This window comes from Idiotropiscis lumnitzeri, chromosome 8 (assembly GCF_059441095.1).
Source record: "Idiotropiscis lumnitzeri isolate Australia: NSW breed Sydney's pygmy pipehorse chromosome 8, RoL_Ilum_1.0, whole genome shotgun sequence".
Classification (NCBI taxonomy): domain Eukaryota; kingdom Metazoa; phylum Chordata; class Actinopteri; order Syngnathiformes; family Syngnathidae; genus Idiotropiscis; species Idiotropiscis lumnitzeri.
In genome coordinates this window covers 18004130-18019020 of record NC_142398.1, presented here as the reverse complement: position 1 = coordinate 18019020, position 14891 = coordinate 18004130, and the positions used below count along the sequence as shown (strand labels likewise).

The window sequence follows — 14891 nt, the reverse complement described above, 5'->3', positions numbered from 1 at the left end:
AGTGGCCTCGCAGCTGTAGCGTCGTGTGACTGAGCAGCAGCTACTGAAGGACACGGGAGGGCGAACTTGACATGTGATGGATGCAAATCAATGTTCCGTTTTCTGTCAGCTGCATTTGTCTGTGTGTGTGGACATCGGTGGTGGCGGTTGCCCTGCTTTTGAACAATCAATATATTATGTGCTAGTGGCGAACGCGTAGTTTGCATTTGAGTGAGTTTCTAAATGTGAGCTGCAAACGGAATACCATACGTACATTTGGTCAATTCTGACAAATGCTGTCCGAAAGACAAAAAGCCAAAGAAACGTGCAATTTTCTACTGGTTATTCTCTGAAAGCAAGATATGGCACTAGTGATGGGTAAATGAAGCTTCAAATGTGCTTCATGAACCAGTTGTAGTATTTTTGGACTCCTGTAGATGGCGCTCTTTGTTCAACATTGAGCTGAAAGGGAACTGACTTGCCATTTTTGAAACCCTTCATTTAACCCAACAGTGCCATCTAGAGGACCGAAAAATACAATAAGTGGTTCATGAGGCAAATTTGATGCTTCATTTTCCCATCACTACATGGCACCACACTGCTCCTAAGGGGTCAACACATGCACAGCCGGAACAGACGATATTTGTTTTTATTCATTATTTATTTAATCGCTCAGATTTTTCCATTAACTGTCTTACAAATGATTTTCTTCATGTCCTTTATAGTTGAGTTTTCAAGGATTCGAGGAGTTTGACTTCTCTCAAAATTCAAGGAAGCGATTATCCAAGGACCTTTTTTTTTTTGTTATACCAACACCGATTTCCGCATGATATGATGCGAAATGTGATATCAGGGGCCCCAGGTCAGTCCAGTATAACAGCCCAAGATAACGAGTATTTTTACATGAGATAAAATAAATACAATACAGAGATAAGGAGATACTTATTTGAATTTGTTTGAATGTGTGCAAAGATGCATTCTTCTTCTTCTTATTCTTAAAAAAAAAAAAAACAATGAAATTGTGGTTCCGAAAAACCGTCTATTCTGTTTGTGTTCAACAGAGTGAGGTGAATGTGATTCATGTCCGTCCTACTGCATGATGGATGCCCTTTCCTGTTGCAACAACTCACACTCACAGTTAGTGTTGTGAAAGAGAAATATGATCTTGTGGTTTTCTGCTTTTTATCAGAACAGCATGTGGTGGGAGGGCATCATGGCTGCAGGCCATCGAGGGTTTCTGTTTGCGATTAACTTTCTGCCAGAGCCTGACATCTGCACACACTTTGGTCATTTCTTTTTCTTCCGCTTCACACATCTGTCTTTTTGGCCAGGTGTCTTCATTCTCTCCCGTTTGTTAACGTCTTCTATTCTTACTCGCAGGTCTTGTACCTCTCTGCTCCCAATCATCCAATAATGTGTTGCCGTACCACAACAATATCATTTTGTATTTTCATGTCCAGAGAAGGATCTCATAGACGAGAGGAGCCGTTGTTTATTGAGTTGGCTCTTTTTATAATTATAGATGATGGATGCCTTAAGATTTATCCGCTTGATTGTTTTAGGTACATGGCAGAAGTTATGTAAGCTTTTAATGTAAAACCATTTTATGGTACAAAAGGTGTGATGCCAAGTTAAAATTTTTTTATGTTAGGGATGAAAGGTTGGGGTTCAAAACTTGGGAAAAAGAGCCGGTTGCTTTTTGCAGCTGTTGAGAAGACTCAGGAGCTTGTCTGCAGATGAAGAATTAAGATTTAGTATTGTTTATTGATTATCGTCTTCATATTGACCAAAAAGACGATGGAAAAAAGTTGTACTGACTTTCCGCTGCTTCCCCAGATGAAAGTCAACATCATCGGCGAAGTGATCGAGCAGGGATCCACCAACCTGAGCATCGACTCAGCCGGTTTCAGCCCCCACGCCGCCATCTACTCCATACGTCCAGACACCCGCTGCGTCATCCATGTGCACACTCCAGCTACAGCTGCTGTAAATTTGTTTAAACACCTACTCAATTTGAAAATACCTCAAAACTATAAAAGCAAACCTGAGAAAATTAGACAATTTGGTTGTAATTAGAAATGAATAAACTTAAACGGAGACAAATCTCACGACATAGGTTCGCACACAAATGAGCTGTCCCACATTGGTGCCACAGATAAATCAATACTATAAAATATGGAAATAAGGATGAACTCATCACAAATTTACAACAGTCATGACTTACTCCAGTGTGTGAAGGGCAACAGGTTACGTATGTACCTACTGCCACCTAGTGGAACAGAATGTAATTGTTGTACACACCCACCATGTATTGCTGGCTGGTTAACAATGTAACATTATTTGCATCTTTGTTTTCTATCATAATTTCGGTACCGATTGGATAATATCTAATGGCACTCGGGATGATCTTCTGACACGCTGTTAGTTAGAAATCACCGACTTAGTTGGAGCTTATTCCTCCCTCCTGTTTTTTGTAGGTGTCCTCTATGAAGTGCGGCATCCTGCCCATTTCTCAGGAGGCGCTCATCCTGGGTGACATCGCCTACTTTAATTACCAGGGTAGCCTGGACGAGCCAGCCGAGCGCAGAGAGCTGCAAAAAGCGCTGGGACCGACAGCAAAGGTAGGAAAGGCTTCATCAAGTCGCTTGCCTCCATCACCTGTGTGGGGTTTTGGGGCATCGTACTTTATTCCAAGCAGACGCTACTTTGCATTGGTGGGGGAAAAAAAAAAAACTAATAATATATATATATATATATATATATATATATATATTATTTATATATATATATTATTTATATATATATTATTTATATATATATATATAATATATCTGTGGGTGTCTGCCCAGTTTAGTGTTGTGGTTTTGGCTGTCAGTAAAACGCACAGTGAAAAGAACAAACAGCACTTGCTATGATTAAAAATTAAATACATAACTATGCATAAATATGCTTATGTTTTGAAAGGTTCTGGTGTTGCGGAATCATGGCTTGGTTGCTCTGGGTGAAACTATGGAAGAGGCCTTTCACTACATCTACAATGCGCAATATGCTTGTGAAATCCAGGTACGGTCAAGCAGAAAAGTCTCTTGAGGAACCGTGCCAACATCTTTTGTCTTTATGTCCAACAGAGATGAAGCAGTTTATTTTTAAAAGAGAACCAATAAGAAGACAATCATGCGTGACTAAATTGGGGATTTTTCACATTTTAGCCAGTCTTTATTTTCACTGTTTTGCCATGTTGTTGTGTCCAAATCTCCTACATATCTGACTGGTCAAGCAAAAAAAAAAAAAAAAAGAACCTTAATCCAACAGCAAAGCCCAGATTAATTTCTATAAATAAATCCCTCCCAAGCATGTTTGTTGTACAATGTATGATTTATTCCTGAGTGTTATTGAAGTCCTGTGTCTTTTGCAAAATGACATTTTTGTCCCTGCGCAGATGAGAAAAGTGTATTTCTTGCACGCCATTGGCACAAATTCAACATGCGGAGGATTTTAGTTGGCGGTATTTATTTGGCAGATGTTTGTTGATAATAATAATAAATAAAAAGTCCATCTGTCAAGTGTGTTGCATAAGCGGACGTCCTTCTCCCCTTTGTGGCTGTGTTTAGGTGAACGCCATCTCCTGTGCTGGAAGCATAGACAACCTCTTTGTGCTCGATCAAGAGAAATACAAATCACGAGTGCACGCCGTGGCCTCCACAGTTTCCACACACGTGAGCAGTCCGTACAAGTGGAAGGTCGGCGAGCTGGAGTTTGAATCTCTGATGAGGATGCTGGACAACCTGGTGTGTCAAATCGCCATGTATTAATTTATCCTGACTCTCCGGTGAGCCTCCTTTATTGATTATGTCATTTATTGTTTCCTTCACAGGGCTACAGGACAGGTTATGCCTATCGCCATCCCATCATGCGTGAGAAACCGAGGCACAAGAGCGACGTGGAGATCCCCGCCACTGTCACGGCGTTCATGTTCGAGGAGGACGTTGACGCCACGCACTTTCCCTTCAAGTTCCTGCAGCAGCGGCAGCAGCGGGAGAAGACGCGCTGGCTCAATTCGCCCAACAGCTACACCAAGGTCAATGTGGAGGGTGGAGACGAGCGTTACAATCACAGCAGGACGACCACGGTGAGCGCAATTTACATTGTAATAATGCAAACGACATAAAGACAAGGTTCACAACTCGAATGGCTCACATGAATATGTTGTGTAATTTTTAATTGTGATCAATTTTTCTGAATGTCAGCCTCTGCATCTAGCACTCTAGTGTGATACCACCATGCCATCTGCTGGTCGGACACGGAACTGTTTCACTGTGATTTAGATGATTCTTTTTAAACATGATGCTAAATATCACTGTTTTGAAGTTTTTCTGCCAGGGTACATACACTCGCATTCACAACTATGGAAAAAATCTTCCATTAATCTAAGAATAAGGTCTTTTGAATGGGGTGAAACATGCGTAACTTGGAGGTAGGCAAGAATAGAGAGAATTCATGCCATGGTCTGAGACCTTATTCAACCTAAAAAATTTGAGGTGGCCGTGCTACTCACTCTGTCTCCGTGCCACACTAATTCAAATTTAATTTTAAAATAAATATCAATTTACATTCAATGATCTTTCTTAAATTTTTATGTGATGGGATGCATCTATCTCCTTTCTTCTGGGGCAGGAGCTTGATGAGATCATTAGAATAATAAATTCAAAAACTATTTTATACTGACAGCTCTGTTATTATTATTATTTTATTATATTATTATTATTTTATTACATTATTATTATTATTTTTATTATTTTATTTTTTTCATTACATTATTGGTATTATTATTTTATTTTTTTCATTACATTATTGGTATTATTATTTTATTACATTATTATTATTTTATTACATTATTATTATTATTTCCATTCACAGTGGATGAAAGCAGAGGAGACTGGAACGCCGATCAGAATTGAGGACCCCAATCAGTTTGTCCCTCTCAACACAGACCCCAAGGAGGTATTGCAGAAGAGGAACAAAGTGAGTCACACAATCATGGATGAATGGATTTTAACGGACAAGATTTAAGGAGTAAGCAAATGATGAGGAATTAAAGATGGCTTTCTCACATTTTTTTTTTTTTTTATGATGACTGCAAGTTTCATTATTTTGCCCTTAGTCTGATATTATTTTAACAACAATATTGTACCGCTATCGCAACCGCAGCTTTCTCGCAGCTTTTCTAGTCACTTAAGCAATAAAAATATGCACACAGGTATGTATGCAGACCGCGCATTCGTGTGTCATCTATGCTTGTTTGCACTAGGATAGTCATGAGGAAGAAAATTCAGTGTAGCCAGAAATTGTTATAAAACCTCAGAAGAAATGAGGGAATTGAAGCTGTTTGGTTGTTAATACAAATACAGATTTTTTTATTTTTTTTACAGCTGCAATATTTTTCCAAATGTACTTTAGCCCTGATTGTGAGGAACTACTAGGAATTACTATCTAGATTGACTTTCCATTTTCAGGAACTTTAAGGACCCATTGTTCATATGCATTTTTTTATTCAATGTAACAAATTTAAGTAATGTGAGAAATTCATTCCATGCAATACATTTTGGGATATTATGCAAGTATATATGTTTTTTTTTTTATTTGTCATTTGGAGAAACAAAATAATACTCAATTGTACTGCATGCTATACAATTTGATTTTCCTGAACTGGACCTCTCTATTTGTGTACTCCTTCTCAGAAGTGACCCAGCAGTTCACAGCTGGATTAGTAACACAACATTATTATTTTATTCTATATTTTTTAATTTCACTTTTTGTTTAACAGATTAGAGAGCAGAATCGGTGCGACGTGACGACGTCAGGGCCGCGCTCACAGCACCTCGCTGGCATCCCAATTGATCAACCACGACGGGTAAGATGGAGATTACATTACATCAGTGTTTAAAACATCATAAAATATAAATAAAAACCAACAAATTAGCAGGGATTGCCACTTAAGGTTTAAGAAGATTTTTCTTTGAAGTTTTTATTCGCCAAAGGCCATGTAGCGGTTCACATAGCACTGAATGCAGCTGATGTGGGGTCAATTCTACTAAATGTCCCTTTTACAAACACTTTGTAATTGACTCGTGACAATGAGAGGGTGTAGCCTGCCTTTGGCCTAAGCCTTTAGTGTCTGCAGGTCCAAAACTTTTAACTTATACGTGGTCGATTAGTAACACTTCATGACCACAAGGGGGAGCCAAGTCACGACATCTTACTGGAAACGCTAAATTACAGTATCATTCAATTTCTTTCCATCTTTCCGTTCATTGATGGAGCTCTCGACATAGAGTTATTGACATTCAAAATTAATACATATTGATGTAAAAAAAAAAAAAAAGGCATTTAGACATAACTTTTTAATGCTGACCTGAGTGTGATTGGTATCTTGTGTTGAAGGCTCAAGTGCAGATACACATTCTGGTAAATACCCACAAATGTTTATCAATGGTTGTTTGGAGTGTTTGAAATTTTTCCTCACTTTTTTAATTTATTTTTTCACAGCATAGCATGTTTTGTCACATAAAAACGTTTGCGTACAGTATGTTGTATTTGTTCATCAAATCATTGTGCAGTGCTCTTAATTGGATGTTAACATGTAATGGCGTGTTTAAATACTCAAACGTGCAGATTTTATTTTACAGGTGTGGTTGAGGGCGTGGTTTGTGTGCATGCATGTGACTTACCACAGTGACAATGTGTGTGTGTGTGTGTGTTTCAATGTCTAGTCTGTGCACTTTTAACATTTCCCTTTCTGGGTTAAAGATGTCAGAACACGTCTGTCTTGAAAGTTTGAAGTGGTCGTTGTAGTTTCCCACAGTCGAGAAGTTTTAATGTGGCGATGCTAAAATATGTTTTCAAACTGGAGTGGATGTTTGATTTTGAAGTTACTGATTGTAATTCATTCTTTTGGTGCCTTTTTTGCCTCCGAATGCCACCCTCCTAACTGTTTGTGTGTGTTCGTGTGTGTCCACGGCAGCCATACGTGCCCACAGAGGATGAGCAGATGGCCCCGCTGCCTCCCAACCCTTTCAGTGAGCTGTCACAGAAAGACTTGCAGGAGTATCGCAAAAACGTGGAAAGCAAGCAATTTGGTCTCGGTAGGTGGTGCACGGCCACACACACCCACACACACACCTACTAGTCTTCTATTTATTTTTCATGACATTTCGTGCTGAAGTAGTGCATGCTCAACGATGAATAACACACCTGGTTATTTGCGCTCAGAGACAAATAATATTGTCGATGGTGATTTAGGTGTCGGCTCATGTGCTAAATAAAAGGCACGTGAAGAAAATAAAACATTTTGGTATAACTAGCCTAAGTTTTTTTTTAATTTGTTCTTAAAGGGGAAGTCAACCCCCAAAAATATTTGCAATAAAATGTTACGCGCCTGCACGATTTTAAATCTGGCATTCTGATTAATATTGTGTTTGTGGAATATAAGTTAAACAGCAAAATCCACCCCTTTTTAGCAGTCGCAGGTTCCGTTTTGTCACTCTCTGTCGATTAAAAATGACATCACTGTTGCTCAGGGCTCAGGTAATGACCAATCACGGCTCACTTGTTTTCTGAAGATGAACCTTGAGGACATTTTCCATCGACAGAAGTGACAAAATGGCCGCCCTGTGAGATGGTTACAAACAAGTGGATTTCACTGATTCACCCGTATTCCGCAAACGTAATATTAATCAGAATGCCATGTTTAAACTTGTGAAGGTGCATTGAACATGTTTTTGGAAATCATTTTTGGGGTTGACATCCCCTTTAAGATTTCAAACAGGATTAAATGTGAATTTCATACAGAGTGACTGACTTGGCCTTAATATGATGCAAACTATCCCAGTTTAATGCCATCCAGCAAAGATCTGTATTAGCAAGTCTGCTTTGACAAAGATATTAATGCTTTATTTCTGTGCACAAACATACACTGAATAGCAAATGCTAATCATATTAGCTCTCGGCCTTTTAGACAGGCACGGGCAAAATTAATAGTGAACGGATAGATTATTCAGTCTCAACATTCTGCATTCTTCTTAAGACTTGCCACCTTGCATCCATTACATGTGTTCATTCATTCATACGGCGCATAAATACAGTGTCCGTGTGTGTAGCGTGTGGGCACAAGAGGCCATTATGACTAAAATGGCAGAACGAACAGACAGCAGGTCTTTACACCCGCCTCATGACTGCCGGTCGTTGCTATGACACGGTTGCCCCCGCAATCCCGCGAATCCCCAGTGGCCAATCTGGATGCCAGCTGGAGACCGTCTGGACTGACCTAAAACATGACTTGGCTACATGCACACACAAATAGGCCCAAGCGGTCATTCCAAAAGGCAAAAGTGTATGTTAAATAAGGTATTTGCGCTCTTGAAATCTTACTAGGACGCCTGTAAATTTTCCAAAGACACGTAAGCACGGACATGAAAGAAATCAGCAGTTTCACAGTCAGTTAGCGCAACCTGAATGCATGCGCGTGTTGTGAGCGAGGCCTCTCTGAGCGCAATGTGTAACCCTGAACGTGCTAATTAACGTGTCATGGTGATTTGGGAGCGTCTTTTGTGAAACAGTTCAAACATATTCCAACCACTTCTGCTGAACTGCACTGGCACATTAACTGGACTAACAAATGTAACATCTCATAACATTAAAAAAATAAAAAAAGGGCCTGTTTGTGATCCGTTTGCCATACTTTTGCCACCAATTCCAGCCTTTATTTATTTATTAATTCATTAATTTTTTTATTGTTTTTATATATATATATATATATATATATATATGTAGAGAGAGAGAGAGAGAGAGAGAGAGAGAGAGAGAGAGAGAGAGAGAGAGAGAGAGAGAGAGAGAGAGAGAGAGAGAGAGAGAGAGAGAGAGGAGGAGAGAGAGAGAGAGAGAGAGAGAGAGAGAGAGAGAGAGAGAGAGAGAGAGAGAGAGAGAGAGAGAGAGAGAGAGAGAGAGAGAGAGAGAGAGACTTTTTTTAATATACATTTTACACCGAGTGCTGAAATAACTGTCAAGATTATAATATTCAAGAAAGAGAAACCATACTCTCAAAAAAAAAGCTGAAAAGGAATCCAACAAGAACGCTGTCAAATTTTCAGAAGAGCATCTGTCCATGTCTGAATCCTAACTTGTGTGTGTTATCACTAATCTCTTTACTCGCCCGCCCCCCCCCGCCGCTTCCCTCCTGACCCATCGTCCCAATCCCCGCACCCTCTCCCCCTGCTGTTTTTCCCCCGCTTCAATCCACCCAACTCCACCCCGCACTGCCATCCCGCAATCCGCTCATCCCGCTACCAACCCCCACCACCCCTGCAGATGGCGAGCACGAGCTAACCTCGGACGACGGCTCCACGCTCTCTCAGTCTCTGTCTCTCACCCAGTCCCCACAAAACACTCCAGCTAAAGGTATCAATCGCTGCATCCGAGCCGCCTCTTTATGCATTTTTCAGCTTTTTATTATTATAAGGCTTGGACAACAAAAAAAAAACTAAGAAACTCAGCCTGAGCTGCTTTTGGCTACCCCTCACGCGCTGATGCTCACACACAATTGTTGGGTCACCACCCCACACTAGGCCCCTCCTCTTAAAGGCACATGCACGCATTTTACTCCGATGCTACAATACAAAAATGTGTTCAGAAATATTTATTATATTTATTCTATACGTCCTTTGCATGCGAAGCCAGTAGGATTACGTCATAGAACCGTTCCTTTTTAAATAGTAGCGAACAACACCACAGGATTGACTTCCTGTCAGCTCATAGCCCAAAAACATACAACCGCACGCCAGCAATGGCAATTAACCCGCGGCGCTGCACGGACTCATGGGAGCCATATTTTACGACGGCGCTACTGTGAGGTCAGCCAGTTGTGCTTGAAATCGGGTCACTTGTTACGTGTTTCATTTTCAGAATGACCTCAGTTGTGTCGTTCGCTTTCCTTTTGTGCCACGAAAATAACCCGAGAAGTGGCGATAACGTTTCATTAGAGTTATCCAATACCAGTGGCCTGCTTTCTCGAACGTGCGCTGACGAGCGCAGAGGAGCAGATGTGACACTCGCAGGCTGTTACGTGAACAGAGGATATAGTCCGCTGGTCCAAAGCGAGCCCCCGCCCAGCCTTTTTTATTTATTTATTTTTATTTATTTTTTTTTTAAGGTGAGAGGAGGACAGGCTCTTTTGGCTCTCAGGTCAATAGGTTTTACAGTGCCATGTTATAAAATATGTAGAGCACGAGGGCAGCGGAAGTGCAGCACACACCTGAAATGCTGTTTGTGTGCCCAACCGAGTGACACATTTACTATACGGGTGCAGTGTAGGGCATTAAAAGCATGCGCGATAAATCCTAATGAAGTCGAATTTAATGTACTCGCTGTCCTAGTTTCAACTCAGGAGGATGATTCCACGACAGTTTCTTCATCCATCACAGTGAACAAAAAAATTGTTATTACAATTATATTAATTATAGAGAACCAAATTGATACATTATAATGTCACACGTTTTACACTTTTATTTATTTCTTGAAATCAATACTTCATATATGAACTAAATATGTACCTGATGAAAGAACCAAAGTCTCAGGAAATAGTTTTGTATTTATTTCATTTTAATATTTTGCGTCAGTGCTGAGTTATAAACAATCAAATAGAGTGCGTAGTGTTGCCTCGTGATGGGGAAAATGAAACTTCAAGATGTTTCATGAACCAGTTGTTATATTTTCGTGTCCTCTAGATGGCACTGTTTGTTTAAATAAAGGGTTTAAAAAATGGCAAGTCAGCTCAATGTTGAACAGAGAGTGCCATCTACAGGAGCCCAAAAATACTACAACTGGTTCATGAAACACATTTGAAGCTTCATTTACCCATCACTAGGTATGTTGTCGCACTATAACGGGATATGATATCAAACTGGATTATACAACTAATAAAACAAGGACAAAATTATTGCTCTTGTTTTTTTTTTCGTTTTTTTTTTTTACTTGGAAGTTAACATTTAAGTGAGCCAAAGAAAATGAGATTAAAAAATCCGTTCAACATGCGTTAGTCATTAATGCATGGCATTTATGTGGATTGAAACAGTACAATGACTGAGGTATGACAAGATGTCTGAATCTCTCCACTAACAAATGCACATGAATCACGGCTAGGATTTTCATCTGAAAGACTCTTGTTTGGAAAAAATATAGAAAGTTAACATTTTGTACTTGACGCTATGCAAAATGGTTCGTTGACTCTCATCTCATCTCAGGGCATGACCCCTGATCACATAAAGGCAAAAAACTATTTTACTTTTGAATTATTCACCTGTCACCGTAAAGGGAACGTAAAATGCCTTATAAATTTGACACGCCACAAACAAGAGAGTTGTTAACAACTCTGGCAAGTTTGAACCAAAATTAAAATAAGGCTCCAGAATCGTATAAAATAGAGACCTCCTCCCAGCTGTCGGACGCTGTATGCACTGAAAACATTCCCAACTAAATGTCATCTATCACTCAAATACGTTGTATGTCTGGTAGTTTGCGCCTTAGGGTGAATAACGTGTGCCGCTGTGTTCAATAATAATAATCTTTCCTTCAAGTGTCTGTTGTGTGGACCCACATACCGATACAACAATGTGTCGCAACAACAAGTGACGAGCCCGTCGCCATTCTGCCCGCGAGTGAATAGGACAAGTATGAGTTTCACTCTGGGTGAAGGCCTTTATCAATCATACTAAAAGTTAATTTTAGTGGTTTCATTATTTTCCTAGAGCATCCTGTACTATTAATGTTGTTAAAGTGAAGAAAAGAAAAAAAAGAAGTTGACTCATATGATTTGTCTTTTGCGGGCCACATAAAATGAGGTCGCGGGCCAGATCTGGCCCCCGGGCCTTGAGTTTGACATCTGTGTCTCAGCGTAAAATAATGATGACATGTGAAGAAATGCACACATTTTTAGCTTTGGCTCTGTATTGTTTCCTGTCGTCTCTCAGATTATTTATTTGGATGAAACGTAATTTCTGTCACGTTTGTTCAGTGGTTTGACCTTTCCGGCATCTCCGCAGTCAACCACGCCGGCCTGATGAACGGCAAGGACAACCATTGCGACGCGGACGACGAGTTGTGCAAGCGGGTCAGCCAGCTCAACACCAGCGCGGAGAGCGTGGAGCTGACGATGCGCTCGGGCGACAAGATCGAGGAGGTGTTGTCCCAGGAGAGCTCGCCCTCCAAGTCGCCCAACGCCAAGAAGAAGAAAAAGTTCCGCACGCCGTCCTTCCTCAAGAAGAACAAAAAGAAAGAGAAGATGGAGGCCTGAGCGCCGTTAAGATCGATCCATCGGAGAGGGCATCTTTTTCCTCGTTTGTCTTTTATGTTGTTGATTTTTTTTTTTTTTAATCCTTTTCAGAGTTTTTAGATACGAAGAAATGATTTGGAGAAAAAAAAATGAATTGGTTTGGAACAAAAAAAAAAAAAAAAAAAAAGTTTCCCAGGCAGATGGAATGTGGTCGGGCATTTTCAAGTGAATCACGTATGCAGTACTTTGAAGTTGGCTCAGTGACATGCTGCACAACGGTGCTGAAATTAGAATTAAAAAAATATCATGCTTAAAAAAAAAAAAAGAATCTCTCAAGTCAAAAGCGCGCATCCTGCACATTTTTTTTTTTTTTAAATCCTCATCTGATGGTCCTCTGCCCGTGCATTGAGTCACTGAGAGGCTGCATGACAGATGACATCACACTGGACAGCTTGCTCTCCCTCAGTGGACGCAAGCTATGTGTCCATTTGTTTACGGGGCACTTCTTATTATCGTGCACCACTTTTCTTGTTTTTGCGTTTCTACAGCATCGACACACGTTTACTCACCAAACTGGAGTCGTGCGCCTTTTGGCATTAACATCTCAAAAGAGCCAGCAGGGCTCTGTATATTTATGTAGCATTCTCCTACTTTATTTTGGGACAAACCCGAATTTATTTTTTTTTTTTTCCATGTAGTTGAAGTCATCACCTGAAATCTGACCTTTTTTTTTTTTTTTAATTGAGCATTTGCTTATAGCCAGCATCCTTTTGTACTCATTTCTAAGCTTTTTCCCGGCGCCTATTTTGTCTTTTGCCAGCAGGAGAAGTGATTGTTCACGCTATATTTTAAAGTAGAGTACATAAATATAACGCAGATATATTTGACAACTGGATATGTCGGCTATAGATTTGTAACTATATATTTTTTTATTTTTATTGTGCTGCACTTTCCACTGTGGTGTGGGACGGTTTCACCAGTGAAGGAGACTGTGAAGTTGTATGTGGTCAAAATTGAGCAAGTAGCAAAGCGAAGACCTAGAAAGTGAAATCAGTATGAAGAAGGAAAAACAGAAAAAGGCTTTTTCATGTGCAAAATGATGTCTGCACTCAGCAAAAAATAGTTGGGGGGGGGGGGAAACAGGAAGTGTGTAGTGCCAATGCGTCTAACATCACCAGTCGCCAGCTGAGATGAGAATAATAGAAGTATTAGGGCCTCACTGGGGAGGGGAGAGCAATTTTACAGGATAAAAAAGTTGTAATGTGAGAAAAATACAGTGTCCAATATTTCCATGCAAATTGAATTGCACTCATTCTCTGCGAATAGTATTAAATGATTGTTAAAAACATTTCAGGTTGTCAGAATGTTTCAACAAATTGAAGACAATTTATTATTTTTTTAAAATATTTTTTTAACACTTCCATTTTCAAAATACCAAAACTTTGGTAAATAATTTTTTGGTTGAGTCTAAATTCTTTCCTAATAAAATTAGGATAATTCTAATATGACTTTGCTGCTCTTGTAAAGTCACCATTTTTTCCCCCTCATACTTTTCTGACTTTATTCTTTAAAAATAAAAAAAAAACATCTCAACTATGTTCTTGTAAAATGAATAACTATTCTTGGAATATTGCAAGTTTAATCTCGTAATTTTGCGTTTGTTTTATTCATCTGTTTTCATCTGTTTTTTTTTTTGTTAAATTAAAATTAACCATTCGTGTAATGTTTTTTTTTGTAAAATTAAAATTAACCTCATACATAAATAAATAAATATATATATATATACATATATATATGATTTTATTCTTGGACAACAACAGTTGTTTTTATTTATTTATTTTATTTTTTTTAGCGGTCATGTTTTTTTTTCCCCCCACTTTTCAGTCTGGCCCTAATACTCCAGTGCAGCGACTCAAGTACGGCGCAGGGATGACTCTTGTACAGTGTTGATTCTATATTCGCTGAAAGACTATGTGATTAAAGCCATATTGTATTGTTTTTAGACAAGGGGTTGTGATCCAAAATGTGGCTTCACTGACCCCGACAAGACCTCTTGTTTAATCCCCTTAATGACTGCATGGCCCCTACTCTCGGGCTCAATAACAGCACTCTGCTTCTCTCCTTCAAACGCAGCTTTTCAAGTGCACATTCGATCCGTCTCTAAGCCCGTTTCACTCCCCACGTGCAACGTTTTTGGCAAATGTGATATTTGGCAGATGACCCGTAGTTGACCTGCACTACCCGCCATCCCCCCCCCCCCCCGCCCCGGCGGGATGCACCATGGACCGATATCAAAGCCAGCAGTGTATGTTAAGTTGTGTCCAATGTTTGATTTTGGCCAGCAGCTGGCTGGGGTGCGTGAAAGTGTAAAACGGAGAAGGGAGGAAGTGATGCGACACATTCTAATAGCAGCATGCTTTCAGCTTCTTTCATTGCATCTCTCGTCTTTGTCATCCTCCGTTGCTATATTTATTCTGTTTGTTCATTAAGTATTTTATGGGCATAAATGGATGTGCATTGTTTCATTTTGACTTTTTTGGTTTCTTTGCACCTTTCGCTACTAATGCTTCCCAATCCATGTTTTCTGTTT

General features: G+C 39.7%; 1 protein-coding gene across 6 annotated transcripts in view; it reads left to right on the top strand.

Annotated features, from left to right (window-relative positions):
* The window catches only part of add3a (adducin 3 (gamma) a), a 42046-nt gene extending 28616 nt beyond the window's left edge, over positions 1-13430 (top strand). For 3 of the 6 annotated variants that reach the window (XM_088302120.1, XM_088302121.1, XM_088302123.1), the window contains exons 6-16: positions 1816-1965; positions 2457-2600; positions 2944-3042; positions 3591-3767; positions 3854-4108; positions 4897-5001; positions 5804-5890; positions 6421-6444; positions 7001-7121; positions 9343-9432; positions 12072-13430. In XM_088302120.1, the coding sequence (XP_088158246.1) occupies positions 1816-1965; positions 2457-2600; positions 2944-3042; positions 3591-3767; positions 3854-4108; positions 4897-5001; positions 5804-5890; positions 6421-6444; positions 7001-7121; positions 9343-9432; positions 12072-12322 (1503 nt within the window). In that variant the 3' untranslated portion in view covers positions 12323-13430. The remainder of the gene's footprint in view (positions 1-1815; positions 1966-2456; positions 2601-2943; positions 3043-3590; positions 3768-3853; positions 4109-4896; positions 5002-5803; positions 5891-6420; positions 6445-7000; positions 7122-9342; positions 9433-12071) is intronic. The other 3 variants (XM_088302125.1, XM_088302124.1, XM_088302126.1) reach the window with 3 other exon arrangements.
* The last annotated feature ends 1461 nt before the right edge of the window (positions 13431-14891 follow it).